Raw genomic sequence first — 25,176 nt, 5'->3', positions numbered from 1 at the left:
GTTCTTTGTAGAACTCCCAGGTCTGGATTTGCACATGTCAGTGATTATACAAGGTCCCTGAATCGCTCTATTATGAACCTATAACCCCTGATTGGTAATAGTAATTCATTTAATGGTTGACATATGTGAACTCGGCTTTTCACCTTCCGCTTGGCCTGATCCGCCATGATTAGCAGGCCAATTTGCGCATCTCTAGAATAAAGACTTTGTTATCTGAGGGATCTCTTGATCATGCCACTGTTTGACCAAACATTCCATTAGCTGTTGGTTCATTATCCTAGGCTTTGTAGCCAAGAAAAGTGGCTGGAATTTTCAAACAAACATAGTCACGGTCTGATTCTAGGGTTAGATACGAATATCTGTTAGGAATATATCCTTCTACTATTTAAAACCATTTATCTTTCCATCTATCTCTATCTATCTGATCTCCTCCTAGTGATTCCGTCACAAATTTTGACCTCATATTGTGTTATTACTACAAAGTATTTTGACTCAAATATCTGCATATGCTTTCTCTTTCTTCTAGGGATCATTTTTTTACTTTTGAAGAATAAGGTCCCAACATCTTATGCAACATTTTTTTCCACACTTTTCTTTAGTTGAACATTTTTTATATATTTTTCTCTCTTTCTCTTGTTGGCAAAAACAGGTGTAGCCACCACCCACTCTTGGATGATTGGTGGTATCAATCAGATATGCTAATATTCTGTGGTACTAACCTGATATGCTAATTGTGCAAAGGTGGGGCTTGCATATGTGTATGTGAGTGCATATATCTATCTATCCATCTATCAGGGCTGTGGAAATTAAAGATTAATTCCTCGATTTAATTTTTTTGATCAATCAAAATTCTTTTGATCGGTACTCACCTCTCCCCTGGCTTCCAGATCTTCAGGGAGTTCCATCGGAAATCCGGTGACGTCGCGGAAATCGATGTCACTGGACTCCTCCACCCTTCCCCAAGTGCCTCTGTCTGCTAACAAAGGAAAGGGGGGAGGAGTCCAGTAACATTGAAGTTCTGATTGAATGTAACGCGTACGGGGGAGGAGCTACACGTGACGCCACCCACTGCTGCCCTACAGAACTAGCATGATTGTCGGCTTTACATGCTGTGTTTTTATCACCTTTATGTGAGTAGTTTGTGTTTGAACAAAAAAATGTAATCTTATACTTAAGTGGTGAGCACTAAGCCCTTGTACACACAATCAGAGATTCCGACGGAATGTGTCCAATCGGAGTGTTTTGTCGGATATTCCGACTGTGTGTGGTCTGCATCGGACTGTTTCCGTCGGGCCAAATTTTCCAACTTGCCGGAAATATATTCCAACAAAATGCTCCGATCGGACATACTCCGATCATGTGTAGAGAATTCCGATCGGACAAAGTGCCACGCATGCTCAGATCAAATTCCTACATCAAAGCTATTGGCTACTAGCCTGAACGTAGTCCCGTCGTAACGAAATAAGGTCATCATGTTCTGAACGATCGGATTTTCCGACAACTTCGTCCGACCGTGTGTATGCAACAGTTTCGGACAAAATCTGACAGATTTGGTTGTCGAAAGATCCGATCGTGTGTACAAGGGCTTAGAGCTTTTCTTTCTACCCATGACCTGGCATCCTTGCTGAGGTCTAAGGAGAGGTGAGAGAAGTTTATGGTCTGTGTTAACCCTTTTGATACCCGCCTTGCATGACCACCTGTTTGCACAAGTGAGAGTGATTAGTTGGACCGGAGGTGGAGGGATTGTCACGCTACTGTGGAAAAAAAATTACTTGCATCAGTGCTACAGTTTGAATTTAAAACGTATTTGTGTGAACTGTGAAGTTAAGTCATGGATTGTGGAAACTAACTAGTGTTGGGGGATTGTATATAGTGTATACCACATTTACCACTGACTAATGCAGAGTTGCAATGCAAGGAGATCAGCTAAAAGTAGTTGGATCTGTATGTGCGTAATAATTAATTGAAATTGATAGATTAATCGATTTTAAAAAATCGATTAATCGAACACGAAAATTTTAATCAGTAACAGCCCTAATATATATATCTCTTGCCATATCTTTTTCAAACTAGCTACGACTAAGGCTATTGCCGAAACGCATCAGCTCTATTGTTTTACTGTCACTCTGATGTACCAATAAACGACACTTCAAGGATTACAGTCTTGCCGGCTCTTCTTACTCTTTGCTACATTGGAGTGTGATGGGATATATTGAGCCTAGGCACCTGTGAGTGGATCTTGTGTATGGATTGGGTTGTCCCTGCAGTGGCCGCTGTTACTATTTTTCTTTTCCATGTAGGAATATAGCTGTCTGACTTTTATTTATGAGTAATAAATACCGCGCACTTTTTTTCCCCTGAAAATATTGGGAAAATCGCAGGTGCATGTTATATGACGTCATACCTAGGAGGGGGACGAGTGCTGCCGGAATTCAGAGCCGCCATCTCCTCTTCTCTCAGCACTCACTCAACTCTCACGTCACACACACAGTCCCGCCACCGGCATTGGACCAGTGTTCTGACTATCACAGGAGCTGGTCCAATGCCGATGGCGGAGGCAGAACTGTGTATGTGAGTTAACAGGAGATGGTGGCTCGTGATTTCCTATGAGAGCTGAATTGATGGGGGAGATGGGCGCAGATCAGGCTGCAGATGGGCACAGATCAGGCTGCACTGAAGCTACAGATGGGCACAGATCAGTCTGCAGATGGGCACAGATCAGGCTGCACTGAAGCTACAGATGGGCACAGATCAGTCTGCAGATGGGCACAGATCAGGCTGCACTGCAGCTGCAGATGGGCACAGATCAGGCTGCAGATGGGCACAGATCAGGCTGCAGATGGGCACAGATCAGGCTGCAGATGGGCATAGATCAGGCTGCATTGAGGCTGCAGATGGGCACAGATCAGGCTGCATTGAAGCTGCAGGTGGGCACAGATCAGGCTTTATTGAGACTGCAGATGGGCACAGATCAGGCTGCAGATGGGCACAGATCAGGCTGCACTGCAGCTGCAGATGGGCACAGATCAGTCTGCAGATGGGCACAGATCAGGCTGCAGATGGGCACAGATCAGGCTGCAGATGGGCACAGATCAGGCTGCACTGAAGCTGCAGATGGGCACAGATCAGGCTGCATTGAGGCTGCAGGTGGGCACAGATCAGGCTGTATTGAGACTGCAGATGGGCACAGATCAGGCTGCAGCTGGGCACAGACCAGGCTGCATTGATTCTCACTGACCATTATTTTGCTTCAAAGTGGTTTATTTTAAAAAAAAGGTATTTTTTCCTGAAACTTGCCTCTTAAATTGGGGTGCGTGTTATATGCTTATAAATATGGTACATCTGCGGTTCCTCGGCTCCCAGCCTTGGCAGCCTAGACTACATAGTCTCTGACTATCAATCATTAGGCCTCATTCAGATGAGAAAAATGAGGGCAGATAGACTGCTGCATCAAGAGACAGCTAAAGGTCACCTCTGGATGCAGCAGGACACCGATCATCTGCCAGAATGCTATCTCAGTAGGGAAGCTGTCTGTGTTCAAGGCAGGTCAGGAGCTCTATTCGCATGTTACTGCTCAGATGAGCACTTTTTTCTTTTGGACATTTTGGTGCGCATGAGAATGGGCTGCCTTAATGCAACCCACAAAAAAACCATTTTAACGTACTTGCATTAGCACAATACACAAGAATGCCAGAGTGTGAATGGGACCTTACACATTGTCGGAGTACTCTAAAGCCCCATACACACTATCAGATTTTCTGCAAATTTTTGTCTTGAGATTTACCAAAACCATATAATATGAGGTCAAACCTTAGGAGTTTCAATTTGTATGCAATCAGGCAGGCCCTTGCACTATATGGTTTTGGTAAATCTGAAGACAAAAATCAGCAGAAAATCTGATAGTGTGTATGGAGCTTAAGACAAATGAAACCATAAAACAAGAAAATATGTTTTGTAAAGAATCCAGGCATAGAGGTATTGCTTAGGGAAGTTGTTCTCATCCTTACTGAGACCAGGGCCTAGTAAATTCTTTCAAAACCCTCCACACTCAAACAGTAAAAAAATATATATACTCATGCAAAAAAAGTATGGGAATACAAAATATGTATTGAAATGCTGTAAAGCTCTGGATGGTGTTGGTGTCACTGTGGTAGAATAAGGGTTCTGGTGGGGTTTAGGGGACTCTGTAGCAGACTTGTTGGCCCTGTAGGGGATTAGGTTTCTGGAGTTGGGGGGGGCAACTGTGGAGGATATGGGAGTTTTCCAGGGGCACTGTTGCAGACTGGAGTGCACTTCCAGGACTCGGGGAGGGGGGGCATCCTGGGATACTGTTGGAGACTGGAAGGTACTATGGGGGGCTGAAGGCTCTGCAGAAAGCTAGGAGACACTATAGGGAACTGAGGGTCACTGTGGGAGGTTGAGGGGTACTGTGGGGGCTATGGACTCTCAGGGGGCCTGAGGGCACTGTGGGAGGATGAATGAAACTGTGGGCCATTATGGGAGCTGGGAGGCACAGTGGGAGGTTAGGGGATCAGCAGCTGGCTGGAGGCCTGGAAAGAAGGAGGCTAAGAACCTTTGGCTCAGGCTACCAAGGGCCGTTTGCCTACAGGATCTAGAGATGAAAACCGAACCTACTCACCAGTAAAGGGTTCTGCAACCAACATGACTCCGCAGTTGATGTGTCTTTTTTTGGACCTCACCTACTATGAAGCAACAAGTCCATCAAGTCCAACCTATGGTTAGCTTAGCTGCACCACAGGGTGGGATATGTACTACCACAGGCTGTAGAACTGACTGGCTTCTTCTGCTGAGCAGCCAGTCCATATAACTGGTTGGATACTTATCCCTTCTGCTCTGCATTACAGTCAACAGGGCCAAAGTGCAGAGCAGCTGTCAAGTAAGTATTATTGGGATGATAGAGAGGCATATTAGATCAGACAGAAGAGAGGGATGAAAATAGGTTAGGTTGTATATTCAGTATGGGTCTGCTTTAATGAGCTAAATCTGTTTCATTCTAGAGTCCTGGGAAAATACTTAATTAGATTTGCAGCATCTTATTGTTGTACCGTATTTGTCTCTGACATGTTCTGATACAGCGGGCAGCTCCCAAGACAGTGACTGTCTCCTGCTCAGGGATCTTTCAGCATATAATTTGGCCCAGGGTAAATATTTCATAATTAAGGACCCATAATCCTTTGCAAACTCAAGCAACTATTTTGCTAATGCTATGTCTAGCAATTTTTGTTTTAAAAATTCACTTTTTTTTTCACCTTCTCTCCATTCTTTTTTGGAATTTTAAATATGTTTAGTACATTTTTTATTTTTTTTTCCTTCCTCTAAGTTGGAGTGTGAAAGAGGAGATTCTACACTCAACAAGTGATCTATTGTCTTTTCCGGTCTTCAGGGGGCCCTCTGCTTTCCAGGCTTCCTTACTAGGAAGTATAATGATACTCATTGTCTCGGTGGGCTTAGGTGTATTTACCTTTTTGGGGATTATATAGACGAGAACTTCCTTCTTGCATATCTCAGAGGTATGTTCTGTAATTACAATATGTTTGGATAGGAGAAGCAGGTTACAAAGGACTTTATGAAAAGCATTTACATTGCTTAAAGCAGCACATTTCATTCTTCTTTTTCAAACTTGCTCTGGAAGTTTTAGTTGGAATGTGGTTGCTGTATTATAATAAAAACAGTTAGGAAAATAAAACAATTTGATCAAAATACCTGAAATGTTATTATATTCAAATCCAACACTTTGAACTTTTTTTGCATATAGATTGTGTTTTCTGTTTACACCCTAGGAAGATTTAGGCTCTCCGTACCATTGTTACCAGGACAAAGGGTGATAAATTCCCACAAAGGGTGATAAATTCCCACAAAGGGTGATAAATGCCCACAAAGGGTGATAAATGTCACATATTTTCCAGTTGTCTCCAGAACAGGAGGAGAGGGGAAATCTTCTGATAAAGATACCTGTTCTATCTTAAACTGTCTTAAACTGGCCATAACACCACATAAATTGTGTTTTTTTTTTTAAATGTTGTTTTTAAAACATTTAAAATGGCTGTAAACCTATTAAAAAAAACATGCAAGACAAAGGCATAATGAGCTAATATGCATTCCTTACTAGCTCATTATGAAATATTTACCTTAGATCGAAGCTGGTGCAATGGTCCCCGTACACTGCTGTGACCGGCGTCATGTCACTCCGGAGTTATTTCTGGGTTTGTGGCACTGTGATTGGCCGGAGCCATGATGACGTCACTCCCGTGCATTCACGCAGGGGAGCCCACGGTCGCGCATAGCAGCTGAAGAAATGGCACGAGCATGTCGTTTCTTCAGTGCGCATGTGCCGATGATGTTGCCACATGCGGATACAGTGAATACCTCCTGAATGGTGGAAGTTTATGAGATATTCGTGGTACCTACATGTAAGCCTTTTTATAGGCTTACCTGTAGTAAAAATTGTTATGTAAGGGTTTACAGCCACTTTCATTTTCTAATGGTTAGTAGGGTCAAATCGACAAGTGTTTTTGACCATAGTGACATGGAAAATCGAAGGAGCAGCAGAGAAAATCTTTCTAGTTTCATATCTAATCAAGCAAACTTCTTACCGTGCCTATGGTTTTTGTTCAGATTGTTTTTGTATATATTGTTATGCACATATCCTAGGTATAAAAGAAACCTCTTTAATACATTTGGGGTTCAATTCAAGTAGCAGGTCTGGATAAAATTTTAAGGGCTTTGAACAAAATATGTTGACTCGAAGATGGCAAGATCAAATGCTCCGATAAACTATTTTTTTATAATTTCAAACAGAATTTTGAAGGAAGTTCTATATGGTCAGCTTAAGTAGGGATGTCTCCTTTTTGGATCTGTATACATACTGTTTTCGGTACAAAAGCCAAGAAAAACTGGTAACAAATAAGTTTTTAAAAAAATCAATTGATCAAATAAAACAAAAAGAGGCTATATGCTGTAGGCCTCATATAAATGTCTCCTTACTTCAGGGGAAATTGTCTTTTATGTTTTGTTCTATCCCCAGACAGGAAGTAAAAGCAAATCTATTTGAAAAATATTCAAAACTAAATATTCAAAGAAAATACTGAACAGTAGGTTAGAGATATACGTTTAAGTGTTAGAATAATGGATTATTTCAATCATTTTGTGGCTTCTCTACTGATATTTCATTTGTGGTTTACCCTGGATGGTTGAAGTTTTCACTCTCTTCTGATATCTTTCAAGGAATCCTTTGTGATCTCCCTGATGAAAAGTTCTGGAACCCTTGCCATGGATCCTCAGGCCACCTGCTAAAACAATCTGTGGACTTCTGTTTAATCTGAAACAAATGTAAAATCTATTACAGGATGAGTGAAATTCTCTCATAAAGGCCACAGTAGGTGGGGGATAAGAATTCTTGATATAACCTGCCAACTTCTACCCAAAAGCCAGAAGTTGGTAGTCATACAGCCCACTGACCTTATCCAAATTCCATAAGTTAGTAGGTAATTCAACCTGCCAACCCTACCCAGAACTCAGAAAGTGGTAGATGATGCAACACGTCAACCTTACCCAAAATCCAGAAAGTGGTAGGTGATGCAGCCTGCCAACCTTATCTAAAATCCAGAAGTTGGTGGGTGATACAACCTGCCAACCTTAGCCAAAATCCAGAAGTTGGTAAGTGATGCAACCTGCCAGCCCTATCCAAAATTCAGAACGTGGTAGGTGATGCAACCTGTCAACCTTACCCAAAAATCTAGAAGTTGATGGGTGATACAACCTGCCAACCTTACCCCAAATCCAGAAAGTGGTAGGTGATGTAGCCTGTCAACCTTACCCAAAATCTAGAAGTTGGTGGGTGATGCAAGCTGCCAACCTTAGCCAAAATCCAGAAGTTTGTGGGTGATGCAACCTGCCAGCCCTATCCAAAATTCAGAACGTGGTAGGTAATACAACCTGACAACCTTAACCAAAATCCAGAATTTGGTAGGTGATGCAACCTGTCAACTAGTCTGAAATCCAGACCTTGGCAGATGATATCCCCTGCTTACTTTTACCCAGAATATCAGTATTGGGTGGAATGGTCATTTAAAGATTAGTAGTTATTAGCAGCAATAAAGGGTTGTAATAGAGATAATTAACCTCAGCCAGGCTCAGTGACTGTAACCTTAAAACAGATGGAGGTATAGGCTAATTACTACCTTTCATTGTGGCTAAAAAAAAAAAAAAAAAAAGAGATTTAGTGACAAAAGCCCTAATGTATAGTGCCCTAGAGGACATAGAAGCGTGATGGTTCCAACTGCCTGGGGTCGAACCATCTGTCATACAAATAGACACTCTATTTGTAAAAGAGACATCAACAAAATATAAAGGCAACAGATAATGCTGACTGTGATGTGGATATAGACGGTATATGGTCCAGGAACCCCAAATGTTGTTGTGTAGAACATATTGAGTCTATTGAAGGAAATTACTTTTTCTTAACCATTCCTTTTTTTTCTTCTTTCGAATTTCATCTTCTTAAGTTATAATTTTTTCATACAATGTACAGTGATTAGTGGATAACCGTGTTGGGTAGGAATGTTCCAGTCAACAACTGTTCTCAGACTATTCCAACTTTAGTTTACTGAAATTAACATTTTACCTTAAATTGTATATGCAGCCATTACTCAAATGTGCCCCTTACCCCCACACACCTTCACTCGCCCAGCACTATTGTTTTCTCTTACCTTGTTCCTGTAGCAAGAAACCATTTATATTATTCCTTGTGACATTATCACCAGACCTAAGCTGACCATAGACAGTTAAAATCTTGGCCGAGGAACCAGCCAAGATTCAAACCATGATTGGGCAGGCTGAATGTACCCAAGTTGATGGATCGGCCAACCTGAGTACAACCAGACTGCCGGATTATACAAGCAATTATCACTAGCGGCTGTTATAGCTGCTGGCAATAATCACTGTTCGGAAGCCGTGGAAAACACAATAGCTTGGCAGGAGGGATTACCTGTCCAAATTTCTTTCCTGTAACCTGTGTTTGCAGGTAAGAAATTTGCTCCGTCTAGGGCAAGCCTTTGAAAATTCTTGCAGGTCAGTTGCTGGAAGGTCAGGTCCTATTAATGTAGCCCTCCCCCTACATTTCCTAAAACCTCTTTGCCTTCACAGTATGTGGCCAGGTTCTTGGGAGTTAAGGTAGAAGTATTGTTTCCCTAGGGCAGGGGTAGGGAACCTCGACTCTCCAGCTGTTTTGAAACTACAGATCCCATCAGGCCTCTTCCTCTAGGAGTCATGCCTTTTTATATATGCATGTGGAGTAGGGCAGCCAGAGGTGGAGGACAGGTGGTGTTCTATGGTCCAGCAGGTCAACACTAGTTGGGATTTCAGTGCAGCAATGAAACGTTTGTCAACCCAATCAAGAAATCATGAGCCCCCTGGATTTCTGGCAGATCAACAGATCTCCTGTACTTGCATTTCTAAAAGAATTAAACGTGGATATGTGCATTTATTTAAGAGATTTACCAAAAAAAAAAAAATTGCCCTCACATACAGTAGGCTTTAACCCTGTCTTTTTTTTTTTTCTTTGGTCTAGACCAAGTCTCAATGGCAAGGTGGCTAAAGGATTACTTACATTTTGGGAGCAAGAAGTCTCCACCACAGCCTCCAAAGCCCGACTACACAGAGAGTGAAATACTTCGTGCCTACAGAGCCCAGAAGAGCTTGGATTTTGAGGATCCTTATGAGGAGAAGAACAATGACAAGGGACTGTTGGGTTCTCCGTCAAGGATGGATGATTTGCAACTGATTGTATCTCCTAGACACCGTCTTATCAAGGTGGAGCCATCAGAATATCAGAGGAGGCCTCATCTAGGTTCAGAAGAAGAGCCTGGAGGAAAGGTCAGGTGCTAATTAGGACAGAGGTCGGGCAACAGTCATTTCAAATGGCAAAAATGTTTGGTAAAAACTTTGGGTACAGAAAGGATTGCCAAGAAAAAAAGTACTTACTGTTTCCTTACTAATGAATATAGTTGTACTCAAAATGACACATACTGTATATATTTAAGGACTGTAGTATATATTTATGTAAATAGTGTATTTACAGGAACAGCCTATTTTATCTGTGTTTTATTGTTCATGGCATAGGTCAGTGACGTCAGTGACTACTCAAACCCCTTTGATATGAAGAACAAATGCATTTTTAATCATGAAGAAATGGAAGATACAAGTTATATGGAACCATATGATGATCAGAGACCTATAGGAGGTAAACTATTTACTGTAAACTATTTACTTCAGATCTTTTAATATCTGTTAATAATCTTTTAAGACTTAAAGAATATGTCATGGCAAAATAAACAAAAAATATGTTGTAAATCTTTATCATACATGCAATTTTCTGTGTTTTATCTCTTTAATCCTTTTGCTGCCAGTAATTTTTGTATTTTTTTTACGCGCACATAATAAATTGCACGCTTTAGACCTGAAGATTTTAGATTTTTTTTTTTTTTAAACATTTTTTATAATTTCTGAAAGCAGAGACCCTGTAGAATAAACATTGGTGGATGCAATTTGTTTTATGTCACACGATATTAGGGCACACAATATAATATAATTTTTTTGGGAGAAAATATAAATAATGAGGTTGCTTTTAATAAATAGATACCAAACAAGTCAAGCCTTTACATTTTTTTAGGCCCGTGACACAGCTACAAGATCCGGTACTCATATTTGTCCATAGGCAATGCGTTTTTTTTTTTTTTATTACTATTTTTCACCCAGTTGATGAACTAAAATTGTATGTTTTATTATTCCGTCAGATTACATATGGTGAGAAAGTTTACTTGGTGGCCTCTGTAATAGGAAGTTCCCTCTCCTGGGCCGCCATTGGACCACTGTTCTGTCTATCATAGGAGATTCTCACTGTATGTAATCTGTCAGCGCTCATCCTGCCCCCTCCCTGTCCCCCAGAGGCATTGCTAGGTGGCAAAAGGACCAGGGGCTTCAGCCCGAAGTCCAAGGCCGGAAACGGGGGGCGGGGGGCTGGGTGTTGTACGCGATGCAGGTTTTTTTGGCTGGGCCATGACACTGACAGTAGTAACCTACATACACTGACCTACCTACACTCACCTGCCTGACCTATATACACTGGACATTTACATACACTGACCTACATACACTAACGGTAGTGACCTACCTACACTGACTGACCTACACATACACTGACATTTACATACACTGACTTACCTACACTGACATTAACATACACTGACCTACCTACACTGACATTAGCATACACTGACGTTTACCTACACTGACGTTTACCTACACTGACGTTTACCTACACTGACATTTACCTACACTGAAATTAACACACACTGACCTACCTACACTGACATTAACATACACTAACCTACCTACATTGACATTAACATACAGTGACTTACCTACACTGACCCACATACACTGTTTGACCTACCTCAGTATGCGGTGTCACAGCAGCCAGTCCTCGGAGGAGCCAAGGAGGAGAGGAGAGCGGCTCGCCCGAACGCCAAGCGGGGATGTGGCGCGGCAGCTGTTTTGTAATTCCCGCCTTCTGGATCCAACAGCGCCAATGATGGATGTCACACGTCCCGCGGTCCCGGCATTAGACCAGTGGGACGTCCATCATAGACGTGCAGGTTCCAGAAGGCAGGACCTACTATGGCACTCGGCCGCACCCGGCCTCACTCTGCCACACTCAGCGGTGCTTGGGATCAGATTGGTCCCGGCACTCGCGGCGACGCTCGGGACTAGCAATGGAGACCCTGCAGAGCTGACACTGGGGGCTTTAGGAGGTCACATTCGGGGCTTCAGCCCCCCCTAGCCACCCCCTCCCGACGCCCCTGCTGTCCCCTCTAGGCTGCACATGGGCATTGATCAAGCTGCATTAATGGCAGTGGCGAGGCTGCTGCACTGATGGCAATGGCGAGGCTGCTGCACTGATGGCAATGGTGACGCTGCTGCATTGATGGCAATGAGGAGGCTGCATTGATGTGGCACTTGTGAGGCTGCAGATGGGCATCGATCAGGCTGCATTGGTGGCAATGGTGAGACTAGACTGATGGCAATGGTGAGACTGCAGATGGGCACTGACCCTTATTTGCTTCAAAGTTCCTTATTTAAGATTTCATTTTTTTTCCCCTGAAACTTCCCTCCTAAAATGAATGTGTGTGTGTCATACGCCAATAAATACGGTAGATACCTACCTGATCCCCCCCCCCCCCCCCCCCCCCCCACACACACACACACACACACGCACACACAAGACCAATCACTGCAGTTCCTAACGGTCTTGAGCAGTGAACTGGTTAATGATGTCATCATCAAGCCTAGGTCAGGCTCCATATACCTGCTCTGGACACGAGGACGGAACAGTCCACCGCTGGATTGTGGAGGGGGGGGGGTACTCTGGTGAAGCTTTGACAAAAACTTTTTCAGCAATTATGTTCAAGTGAGAGGAAAGTGGAGCAGAATGGATGATTTTATTTTATTTCTTTATTTTTTTTATTTTTTTATGGGTGATGGTCTGCTTTAACATACATTATATTGCTAAAGTATTGGGACACGTGCCTTTGCATGCTCATGAACTTTAGTGGCATCTCAGCCTTAGTCCGTATTGAGTTGGCCCACCCGTTGCAGCTATAATGGTTTCAACTCTTCTGGGAGGACTGTCCACAAGGTTTAGGAGAGAGTGTATGGGAATGTTTGACCATTCTTCCAGAAGCGCAGTTGTGAGGTCACAAGGTCAGGCACTGATGTGGACAAGAAGACCTGGCTCGCAGTCTCTGTGCTAATTCACCCCAAAGGTTTTCTGTTAGCTTGAGGTCAGGACTCTGTGCAGGCCAGTCAAGTTCCGAAACCTCAAACTCGTTCATTCATGTCTTTATGGACCTTGCTTTGTGCACCGATGCACAGTCATGTTGGAACAGGAGGGGCCATCACTAAACTGTTCTCACAAAGTTGGGAACATGAAATTGTCCAAAATGTCTTGGTATGCTGACGCCTTAAGAGTTCCCTTCACTGCAACTAAGGGACCAAGCCCAACCGTTGAAAAACAAACCCACATCATAATCCCCCTCCACCAAATGATTTGGACCAGTGCACAAAGCAAGGTCCATAAAGACATGGATGAGTGAGTATGGGCTGGAGGAACTTGACTGACCTACAGAGAGTCCTGACCTCAACCTCGTAGATCACCTTTGCAATGAATTAGAGTGGAGACTGTGAACCAGGCCTTCTTGTCCAACATTAGTGCCTGACCACACAAATGTGCTTCTGAAGAATGGTCAAACGTTCCCATAGACAAACTCCGAGTCCTAAACCTTTGTGGACGGCCTTCCAAGAAGAGTTAAAGCTGTTATAGCAGCAAAGGGTGAGCCAACTCAATATTGAACCCTACGGACTAAAAGCCTTGTACAAACAATCGGATTTTCTGCAGGGAATTGTGTGATGACAGACTGTTGGCCTAAAATCCAACCATTAGTAGTACGCTCCATCAGACAATTGTCCAACTTTCCGCCAACAAATGTTGGATGGCAGACTAGAAATTTGTCGGGGCACAATACGAAAGTATTGTGTGTACACAAGTCCATCACACAAAAGTCCAAAGTACAAAACTCGCATACTTGGAATCAACGCTCACCAAACACGACGTTAGCAGAAGGTGCCCAAAGGGTGACGTTGAATGAAATTCCGCGTAGTGCGTCACTACGTTTGTGTTTGTTTGCCGACAATTGTGTGCCATTAGTATTCAAAACATGTTCCTGGCACACGCCCTTCGGACAAAAGTCTGACGCAGTGTTGGCCAACAATCTGATCGTGTGTACGAGGCTTTAGCTTGGGATTCCATTAAAGTTCATGCGCGTGTAAAGGCAGGCGTCTCAATACTTTTGGAAATATAGTGTATGTACTTAAATAAAAATACATATACTTCTCTTTTAACGCAAGTCTTGGCTATAGAGGAGGTTAACTAGCACAGCATTTATTCATTTTACTAATAATTATAGTAATTCTATATTTGCAGCCCAGAGGAACCCTAGTAAAAAAAAAAAAAATCCTTTCTATAAATAAACAGGCCAGAACTATTTATATCTCTAATTATAGTTCATGGGGTTCTTCAAATGTATCTTCATTTCTGAAGCTTAGAGAGCCTCCAAGGTACATATATCTCCTAACAGACGGAATCGTTCGTTGTCTTTTCCTGATCTGCTTTGAAGTTGGTGGGGGAGGCAATGCTGTGTCTGACTCCCACCCCATTGTATCAGCAGGACTCCTACATGACAAAGGAGCCTTCTTATTGACTTACCCGAGAAAATGCCTATCCTTGATTTGGGTATGGTTAGAATGACATTCTGAAGAGCAGCAGTTCTGTTCTAAAGGGTATCCCAAAAGTCTCCATACATAGGAGAAAATGAACAAACTCGTATTATATTTTATGTAATAAAATATATAAAAAAGAGGCTTACAAAGGCCTAGAAAGCACCTACTCAGCGCCACAAAAAAATACTTAAAAATATAATTATCACAATATTTAAAAAGTACTAAGCAGCTGTTAAAAAGAGCAGGAAAAATACCAAACAATAGTATAAAAATAAACAGAACACTGAATCATTAACCACTTCAATACCAGGCACTTAAACACCCTCCTGCCCAGACCAATTTTGAGCTTTCAGCACTGTCGCACTTTGAATGACAATTGCGCGATCATACAACACTGTACCCAAAATTTTATCATTTTTTCCCCACAAATAGAGCTTTCTTTTGGTGGTATTTGATCACCTCTACAGTTTTTATTTTTTGCTAAACAAATAAAAAAAAAATGTAAATTTTGAAAAAAAGTTTTTTTTTGTTTGTTTCAAAACTTTGTAAATAAGTAAGTTTTCTCCTTCACTGATGGGGCTATACTGATGGGCACTGATGGGCACCGATGAGGTGGCACTGATGAGGTGGCACTGATAGGCGGCACTGATAGGTGGCACTGATGGGCGACACGGATGGGCACTGATAGGTGGCACATATTGGCACTGATAGCTGGCACGGATTGGCATGAATAGGCGGTAGAGATGGGCATGAATAGGCGGTACAGATGGGCATGGATAGGCGGCACAGATGGGCATGGATAGGCAGCACAGATAGGCATGGATAGGCAGCACAGATAGGCATGGATAGGCGGCACTGATGGTCATGGATAGGCGGCACTGATGGGCATGGATGGGCACTGATGGGCGGCACAGAGGAGCAGCCGATCGGCTCTCCTCTACTCGCGTCTGCCAGACACGAGTGAGGAAAAGGCGATCACCGGCTCTTCCTATTTACACTGTGATCAGCCATGATTGGACACGGCTGATCACGTGGTAAAGAGTCTCCGTCTGAGACTCTTTACCGAGATCGTAGTTGCGGGGTGTCAAACTGACACCCCACAATAATGATCGCCGCGATGCGCGCCTTCCGGGGGCGCGCAGCGGCTCACAATCCTGATCACATCATATGACGTCCGGTCAGGATTTTGAAACCACTTTGCCGCCGTGTTTCTGTTATAGGGCGGGCGGCAAGTGGTTAAAATACTAAAACAGCGCTAAAATTAAACATGATATAAAGTACAACATCCCCACAAATAAAAGTCTATAAGCAGTAGATGGATATAGGGACAGTTCAAAAGGCGTTTTGAATGTTGAATCAAAGTGGTCCAAACGTGCACCTTCACCAGAAATGGTGACCAAAATCCACCTTGTGCAGCACACTCCCCCAGGCGGTCAAACTCACCAGAAACCTCTTGATGAGCCAGCATTAAGGTAGAATAAACTACAGCCACTCAGATCCTAATGCCGCGTACACAGGATCAGAATTTCAGCCAGCAAAAGACAGATGAGAGCTTTTCATCGAAAATTCCGATCGTGTGTATGCAATTCCGACATGCAAAAACTCACGCATGCTCAGATTCAACTACGAGATTTAATACTACGTATTGAACTTCTTTTTTCTAGTCCCGTCGTACATGTTGTACGTCATCGCGTTCTTGGCAGTCGGAATTTGGTGTGACCATATGTAGGCAAGACAGTTTGAGTGGAATTCCGACGGGAAAACCATCAGAGCCTTTTCCGACGAGAATTCCGATTGTATGTATGCGGCATAATAATACATGGCCTTATTTGTATGTTTAACCAAAATGTTCTTTTTAATTTTGCTGTGTCCCCATTGGAAGATTTGTCCTCACCTCTTTCTGTAGTGACAACGTACACGCAACCAGACTTTTCAACGGACTAGGTCCGACGGTCTTCCTGATGGACTTTCGGAGGTCAGACTTTCCCGTTCGTTTTGAAAGTGATGACGATGTAAATGGGACTAAACAAGGAAGTTCAATAGCCAGTAGCCAATAGTTGCCCTTGCATTGTATCTGGTCCGTCGGACTAGCACACAGACGAACGGTTGTATGCAATCGTGTGTATGCAATTCCGACGCGCACAAAAACTCTTGCATGCTCAGATTGAACTACGAGATGGAAGCTATTGGCTACTAGGTATTGAACTTCCTTTTTCTAGTCCCGTCATACGTGTTTTACATCACCGCATTCTTGGCGGTCGGAATTTGGTTTGACCATGTGTAGGCAAGACAGATGGAGCGGAATTCCGACGGGAAAACCATCAAAGCTTTTTCCGACGAGAATTCCGATCGTGTGTACGTGGCATAAAGTGCTCATCAGCATCAAGATCCACTAGTATAGGGGCTCCAGAATTATGTCATAAAACACAAGAAAAATGCCCATAGCATAATCTCATTTATTGATAGACCAAACCCCCATACACATGAGGACCCCTTAATAATAACTGCATACATTATGTTAAAATCCACAAGCGAAAAGAATATGTGACCCAGAGGGCGCTGCCAGCTCTACTTCCACAGAGGGTGCCCTGTGTGGCAGTCTGAAATGACAAAACCGGTCAGGGCGTGACCAACACGACATCCCGGAAGTGACGCTTTGTGCACCACTGTCCTCCACTGTCTAGTGATTGCGGAATCTGCAAGGAAACGCTCTCCCCTTCCAGGACAGCTGATCATGGTGATGGCGCCCTCTGGGTTTAAACGTGATTAATCTCCAGCGGTCACGCTACAATAAATCGTCCATGTGGTTTTATATTTTATATATATATATATATATATATATATATATATATATATTGTAGACATGTCACTGGAGAAGTGATCGAGGGGGTGTACATCTCACCTAGGTTGCTACACAGTGTGAGATGGTAAATCCAGGATGGATCAGTTTCTCAGCAGCGATATGCTGCTGAGTTGTTATTTAATTTTGCCGGGCCTGGGTTTATATGGAATGGCAGGTAGGTTTGGTAGAGGGACCTGTCATTCCACATCCCCCGATCCAGTTCTGGGTTTGGGATCAGGTGAGCTTTGATCCTAATAGTATTGGAAAGAACACACTGCTGACAAGAGCAAGAAGGGTGCTGCTCACCCCTATAAATCAGAAAATCAAAACGAATTCCCCCACCAACGGGATTTTTAGGCAGCAATAAACAATAAGCATAGCATACTATATAAAAAAGATTACTTTATTGTGTGGTAAAAACATGAGCTTCACCCAGGTATTTAAAATAAAAAGATATAACTAGAACCAAGCTTGTACATACAAAAATTACAATGACAATTGGGCATACACTAAGCAGACCTAACTATAAATATACTGTATAAGATTAGTAACAGCAAAAATAAATTTATAGTTCTAACGCGTTTCAACCACTAGGGTCTTCTTCAGAGATAGTCTGTTGATAGAGAGACAAGATACAACTTAATAAATCTATCGAATAGGATTAGTATTAAACATATTCCAGATTTGTTAGTGTAATTACCCAGTATGGTATTGCCGAGAGGTTCATACAAATTATAGTGCTTAATGGTGGAGTTTACCCAGGTTCACGCTTAGGCGTCCTTCACAAGTTACAAAAGATATATGGTCCATGCATCTCGCCACAGAATCCAGCAGTGGGGTGAGGGTCGGAAGCCCAGAGGCGCGGCTCACGAGCGGTCACACGACAAAACCCTATGCCCCACAAAAATTGTAGGGAATAGGTGCAAGCGTAGGCAGCCTGCCTGTATGGTAAGTCACGCCTGTGATGAAAATCCCAACATAATCGCAATTAGACATATATATTTTTATATTTGTTTTTTATATTCTATATTATATATATATAGACCCACATATGGGGTATGGAGATATCTTATATAAGTTTTGTGTGCATATAAAGGGAATATCCCCAGATATCTATATTCACATCAAAAAAAAAAAAAAAAAAAAAAAAAGGGGAAGGAGGGGGGGGAAAAAAGGGAAGGGAATGGGGGGAAAGAAAAACAAAACTCAAAAACCAAACACGTATTAAAAAGAAGAAACAGAAACAACAAACGTGGTTGGGAATCAAAAGAAAACAAACGTGAGAAGACCTGTGGTAGGAATAGTGTGTGGGATGACAACCCGATATTGGGTAACTGAAGTGAATGAGTGAGTGAATGATGTGCAGGTGAAATGAATAATGAGGTGAAAGGTGTGGGTGTGGGTGTTATGAAAAGAATTAAAGGGATAACATATTAAGAAATCAGAGTGACAATGGAAAGAGTGCATGGGGGTGCTAGTGACGGATAGAGGTAAAGATGAAAATGCATAAAAATGCTGATGTTGAACTAGTGAGAGGTGACAACAAAAAAAAAAAAAAAAAAAAAAAAAAAAAAAACATTCAGATGTGATAAACCATGTTTATACTGAGAGTGATAACAGTTACCTGGATAGCTGGGCTGAACAAAAGATTCCCAAAATGGAAAAGGGGAGACAGCAGCTGGGAAACTATCCCGGGAAGAGTGCCAGATACGGTCAATAACTCCTAGTCCATAGGGGCACCCCCATCTAAGAATGAATAGAATGATAAGGGGAGCTAGCTGTTAAAAAAGCTAGTTTTTCAGAAGTTTATTTAAGTAAAATGGGGGCATGTCAGCCAGGTTAGCAAATAGTCAAACTTACCAACCAGGGATTCAAAGATACGAGAGTCCTTGTTTGTGTACAGGAGCTGATGTTTGCTGCCAAGTATACTGTGTTATATAGAGCCCCGGGATTGCATCACAGGCATGGCCGCCCACCCATTGGCTGGTACCGCCTATTATTGCTTGGCCGCCTAAACAGGTCGACCTCGTGTGAACGCCCCGGCGTCCCGGAAGGTCGTAAAGCGACCCCGAAACGACGTCACTTCCGACGCAAATGCACGACGTGATTGCGTCACGTCCGTCCGTACGAAGGGACAGACGAACGTGAGGCACGTCCGGAAGTGTTCAGGGACGCCGCCGACAAGGAAATACGTGTCTCCAATGGCTGGGCGGGACCAGCCCGCACCAGTCATATAAGGAGACATCTGTGGAGAGAGCCCTGCATGTGCACAGACAGGGGTCCCTCCTACCCTTGTCGGGGAGTCGCGCGAAAAAGGCAAACAGCCCCCCACACACCACCTCCTCCACATAAAAGCGGAAGGGCATTGGAAACAATGTGCGGGGGGACCATAAAAGTGGGGGACAAGCGTAAACCCGGGTCAGGTCAATGTGGGGATATGTCGCTACTGTCCAATACCTCCCCTGGCCCCCAGAACAGGGATGGGGTGAAGGTGTGTGGGTAGAGAGCAGGGAGGGGAGAAAAAAAAAAAAAAAAAAAAAAAAAAAAAAAAGGGCGGGGGGGGGGGGGGGGGGGGAGAGGGACAGGCGACCGATCCCAACACACCATTAGCTAAAAGAAGCCATTTGCTTAACCAAAGATAAGAATAAAATAACATCTTTTTCAGATTATTACATATACACATATAGTATGCATGTCCCGACGTGCAAACGCACGTCTTTATTCAAGGACAGACCGAGTAAATATATAGCTAAGAGAATATATACAAACAGCAAAAATAAAGTGATAACATAATTATACAGTGAATCACAGAAGAATATGATGTTCAGCTGCGAACACTATACCATGGTACCCTGTTTAGTTGTAATCATAATAATTAGAGATTATCAATAATTTATGAGAGGGGCATGGTCAGGGGGTGTTCCTAGACACTTACTAAAGAGTTAGAGAGGAGAAAAAGAGGAAACATAAAGGAGAACGGGCTCACAAAGAAAAGGGGCAGGTACACCCGGTTTCTACTGTGTCCTCCCTGAGGAGAACCCCTTTAGGAAGGGAGCGAAAGAGACCGATTCATTCAGGCCTGGGAAAGAGGTGGCATCCAATTTATGTATCCACCTCTGTTCCCGTTGTAATAGGGTCTTATTCCAGTCGCCCCCCCGAGCAGGTATGTGTATACGGTCCAGGGCAGTAAATGTAAACTTAGGCATTCTATAGTTGTGTATTTGCACAACGTGACGTCCAATCGGCAGGTAATAGTTGCCAATTTCCATGCTGTACACATGTTTAGACATTCGGCGATGGAATTCCTGTTTTGTTTTGCCTACGTAGTACGCCCCACACTCGCATTCTAAAAAGTAAACCACACCCCGTGTCTGACAATTCACGAAGTGTGTAGGTCGAAAGTTGGCACCGTTTGGTAGACGGAAGGTTTTATCACGTCTAATATGTTTACAACATGAGCAGTGATTGCAAGGGAAGGAGCCGAAAACTGAGCAGTGTTTGGACCTTTTGTTCTCATTCCTATATTCGCTCTGCACCAGTTTATCGTATAGTGAAGAGGCCCTTTTGAAAGAGATAAGGGGGCGTGCTGGAACCAGACAGCCGATCTTAGGATCGTCTTTTAAGATCGACCAATATTTTTGGATAATACCCAAAATGATATTGTGTTGTTTACTGAAGCGCATAATGATCCTCAGTGGGTCCGCTGTAGGGTCATTGCGTTCCTTTTTAGAGAACAAGAGGTCCCTGCGTGGTAACACTGCAACTTTGTTGTAGGCCCTGCGAAGGCAGGAGCGACTATATCCTCGCGCAAGGAATCTAGTCTGAAGTTTCTGTGCCTCTTCTTTAAAGAGACTGTCATTAGAACAGTTTCTGCGGAGGCGGAGATATTGGCCGTAGGGTATAGACCGTTTTAGGGCCACAGGGTGGAAGCTATCTGCGTGCAATACCGTGTTGCCGGCAGTGCTTTTTCGGTATAGAGAGGTGAAAATGGAATTATCTGGGGTGCGTCCTATAGTGACATCTAAGAACGTAATGCTCTGAGTGTCATATATCACAGTAAACTTGAGGTTATATGTGTTTATATTCATGCAAGACATAAATTCCAACAGGGCAGCCTCCGATCCCTCCCAGATGACGAGGACGTCATCGATATACCGCCGCCACATAGCAATGTGGCGCGTGTATTCGAGGAGGCCCTCGTCATCCAGGAGGGACTTTTCCCACTCCCCCAGGTACAGGTTGGCGTAGGCCGGGGCACAACAAGTGCCCATGGCCACGCCCTGCACCTGGAGGTAGTGGGAGTCATTAAATAGGAAGAAGTTGTGATGTAAGATGTAATCAAGTCCGTCCACTATAAATTCGTTGACTTCGAATTTATATCTCCCACTTAGTTGGAGTAGATTTTGTATAGCCTTGATCCCCTTTTCATGTGGGATCGAGCTATACAATGCCTCCACATCAATTGCCACTAAGATGGAGTTAGCAGTTAAGGTGTGGTTCTCAATGGTTTGTAGTAGATGCGTTGTATCCTTCACATATGAGGGCATACTCAAAACAAATGGCTGTAGAAATGAATCAATAACTTTACTGAGATTTTCAGTTATTCCCCCTTTCCCTGAAACGATCGGCCGGCCAGGAGGTCTTGTTTGGCATTTATGGATCTTTGGTAAACTATAGAAGGTGGCAGCCTTAGGGTATTTAATTCCAATAAAGGCATGTTGGTCCTTTGTAATGCCACCCTGAGCCAAGGCTGCATTTGTTGTCACCTCTCACTAGTTCAACATCAGCATTTTTATGCATTTTCATCTTTACCTCTATCCGTCACTAGCACCCCCATGCACTCTTTCCATTGTCACTCTGATTTCTTAATATGTTATCCCTTTAATTCTTTTCATAACACCCACACCCACACCTTTCACCTCATTATTCATTTCACCTGCACATCATTCACTCACTCATTCACTTCAGTTACCCAATATCGGGTTGTCATCCCACACACTATTCCTACCACAGGTCTTCTCACGTTTGTTTTCTTTTGATTCCCAACCACGTTTGTTGTTTCTGTTTCTTCTTTTTAATACGTGTTTGGTTTTTGAGTTTTGTTTTTCTTTCCCCCCATTCCCTTCCCTTTTTTCCCCCCCCTCCTTCCCCTTTTTTTTTTTTTTTTTTTTTTTTTTGATGTGAATATAGATATCTGGGGATATTCCCTTTATATGCACACAAAACTTATATAAGATATCTCCATACCCCATATGTGGGTCTATATATATATAATATAGAATATAAAAAACAAATATAAAAATATATATGTCTAATTGCGATTATGTTGGGATTTTCATCACAGGCGTGACTTACCATACAGGCAGGCTGCCTACGCTTGCACCTATTCCCTACAATTTTTGTGGGGCATAGGGTTTTGTCGTGTGACCGCTCGTGAGCCGCGCCTCTGGGCTTCCGACCCTCACCCCACTGCTGGATTCTGTGGCGAGATGCATGGACCATATATCTTTTGTAACTTGTGAAGGACGCCTAAGCGTGAACCTGGGTAAACTCCACCATTAAGCACTATAATTTGTATGAACCTCTCGGCAATACCATACTGGGTAATTACACTAACAAATCTGGAATATGTTTAATACTAATCCTATTCGATAGATTTATTAAGTTGTATCTTGTCTCTCTATCAACAGACTATCTCTGAAGAAGACCCTAGTGGTTGAAACGCGTTAGAACTATAAATTTATTTTTGCTGTTACTAATCTTATACAGTATATTTATAGTTAGGTCTGCTTAGTGTATGCCCAATTGTCATTGTAATTTTTGTATGTACAAGCTTGGTTCTAGTTATATCTTTTTATTTTAAATACCTGGGTGAAGCTCATGTTTTTACCACACAATAAAGTAATCTTTTTTATATAGTATGCTATGCTTATTGTTTATTGCTGCCTAAAAATCCCGTTGGTGGGGGAATTCGTTTTGATTTTCAGCTTTGATCCTAATTAGCCTGGGAAGCTAAAGGATCTGCAGGGTCTGTAGGTGATTGCTCTCAGCCAGGGAATGAACAATCTGTGTGTTGAAGGAAGCTGCAAGCACAGCCACTGCTGGAGCTAAAACTCACCCTGCGATATCCAGGCGAAAGACGCTGTGTTTGTAAGTGTCAGATAGGTGAGCAGAACCTGTTAGTAAGCGCCCAGCCGGGCTAGGACTTTTATTTTTGTTGTACTTAGAAAGCACGGTGTTGCTGTATATTTTGTTTGCTGGACTGTTTGTACCACGAATAAACGCCAAGATCTGCTTTATAAATTCCAAGTCTGCTGTGAACTGTGTCCAAACACACCCTACCCCGGGAAGATCCCTTACAATTGGTGGAGGTAGCGGGCAACACGGTTGCTAGGGGCAACGGTGTGGACAGACTTGGCTACAGCTGCTGATGTCCTGGGTGAAAGCTGCAACTACACCCCAAGAACAGTCCAGCAACATGGAGGAGATGCTGAAGCAGTTTATGCAAGTGAGTTTGCAACAACAGCAGGCTCAGACAGAGGCCAATAGACGACATGAACAGTCCATGGCGGCACAACAGCAGATGCATAAGGAAGAGTTGCAAGCTTTGCGCCAAAGCCAACAACAACTTATCGAGCACCTGATAGTAAATCGTGAGGCGCCTGTGGTTACTAATCCACCCATAGTGATGGGAGCCGCTCCAGAGATTTTTTTTGGGAGAAGGACTGTGCAGAAAGCGCTGCAAAAGATGACTGCTGAGGACGATGTTGAGGCCTTTCTAACAGTATTTGAGCGCGTGGCTGAGCGAGAGAAGTTACCAGCCGCTGAGTGGGCAGAGGTAATTGCGCCCTATTTAACAGCTGAACCCCAAAAGGCCTACTATGACCTCAGTGAGCAAGAGGTTAAGGACTATACTCGGCTAAAAGAGGAGATACTTGCCCGACTAGGAGTTACTACTGCAGTCCGTGCCCGGAGGGTACGCAACTGGAGCTACAGTCTGGACAAATCAGCGAGGTCCCAGATGTATGACCTAATCCATTTGGCAAGAAAGTGGTTGGAGCCAGACACTTCTACTCCTGCACAAATCCTAGAGAAGGTTGTGATGGATCGCTACCTCCGAGCGCTTCCTACTGACCTGCAACGCTGGGTGGGACAAGGTGATCCTAAGAACGCAAACGAACTTGTCAACCTTGTGGAGAGGTTCCAGGCGACTGAGGACTACCTCCGTGATGTTCCTGCAGCATCTTCACCTCCCCGGAGCGCCAGATCTGTGCCGTCAGCTGGTAAGAGACTTCCATCTATTGGGGGAGTGTGGAGGGGTGCTGATAGAGGGAAAAGGGCTCAAGTGGTGTCTCAGGGACAAAAGACTGGTGATGGTCCCGGGTGGCTAAGGGGCTCTGAAAAGGACTCCTTGCCAAAGAGACCAGGCCCTATCCAGTGTTGGAGATGCCATGAGGCGGGACACGTGTCGGCCCATTGCCCTCTTACCTCTGAACCCATGGAATGTGACGCTAGCCGGCGTCAGTCGCTATTTGCGGAACCATCTTGTGCTGCAGTTCCTGGACTAGAGACTGAACCGCAAATCTGCAACATCACAATCAATGACTTTCCTGTTAAAGCGTTAATGGACTCAGGAAGCCTTGTAACCTTGGTGCATGCTAGCCTGGTGACTGGGGACTTAGAGTCTAAAAAGCATATGAGCGTTGTGTGTATACATGGTGATACAAAAGTGTACCCTATAGTGCTGGCTAAAGTCGGGACTGAACAAGGCACAGTACAATATGAAGTGGGTGTGGTTAAAAACCTCATGCATAATGTAATATTGGGGCGCGATTTTCCTTTATTCTGGGCTCTCTGGGAAAAAAGAAAAATCCCCAAAAGGAGTGAGGATACCTCTAAGGTGGTTGCCTTGTCCACTGTGAATGATAAAAGTGTACAGGATGAAAATGATTGTTTTCCTTTGCAGGTCCTGGCTGGGG

The 25,176-nt window shown here is 43.4% G+C and overlaps 1 protein-coding gene and 2 long non-coding RNA genes across 4 annotated transcripts in view; 2 read left to right on the top strand and 1 right to left on the bottom strand.

Moving 5' to 3' along the window:
• LOC143957682 (SH2 domain-containing adapter protein D-like) overlaps nt 1–25,176 on the top strand; it is a 77,229-nt gene that overhangs the window by 10,515 nt on the left and 41,538 nt on the right. For both annotated transcript variants that reach the window (XM_077467373.1, XM_077467374.1), the window contains 2 exons: nt 9,590–9,899; nt 10,146–10,261. In XM_077467373.1, the coding sequence (XP_077323499.1) occupies nt 9,601–9,899; nt 10,146–10,261 (415 nt within the window). In that variant the 5' untranslated portion in view covers nt 9,590–9,600. The remainder of the gene's footprint in view (nt 1–9,589; nt 9,900–10,145; nt 10,262–25,176) is intronic.
• Nucleotides 17,580–19,373, bottom strand: LOC143957683 (uncharacterized). Its single transcript, XR_013270068.1, has 2 exons — nt 18,822–19,373; nt 17,580–18,156 (listed from the first exon to the last, which is right to left on the bottom strand). It is a non-coding gene; the product is annotated as an uncharacterized LOC143957683 (long non-coding RNA).
• On the top strand, nt 22,422–23,118 carry LOC143957684 (uncharacterized). Its single transcript, XR_013270069.1, has 2 exons — nt 22,422–22,800; nt 22,888–23,118. It is a non-coding gene; the product is annotated as an uncharacterized LOC143957684 (long non-coding RNA).

This window comes from Lithobates pipiens, unplaced genomic scaffold (assembly GCF_037356315.1).
Source record: "Lithobates pipiens isolate NorthernLeopardFrog02 unplaced genomic scaffold, aLitPip1_a1.2 Scaffold_54, whole genome shotgun sequence".
In the NCBI taxonomy this organism is placed as follows: Eukaryota; Metazoa; Chordata; class Amphibia; order Anura; family Ranidae; genus Lithobates; species Lithobates pipiens.
This window is presented reverse-complemented; position numbering and strand designations above follow the sequence as displayed.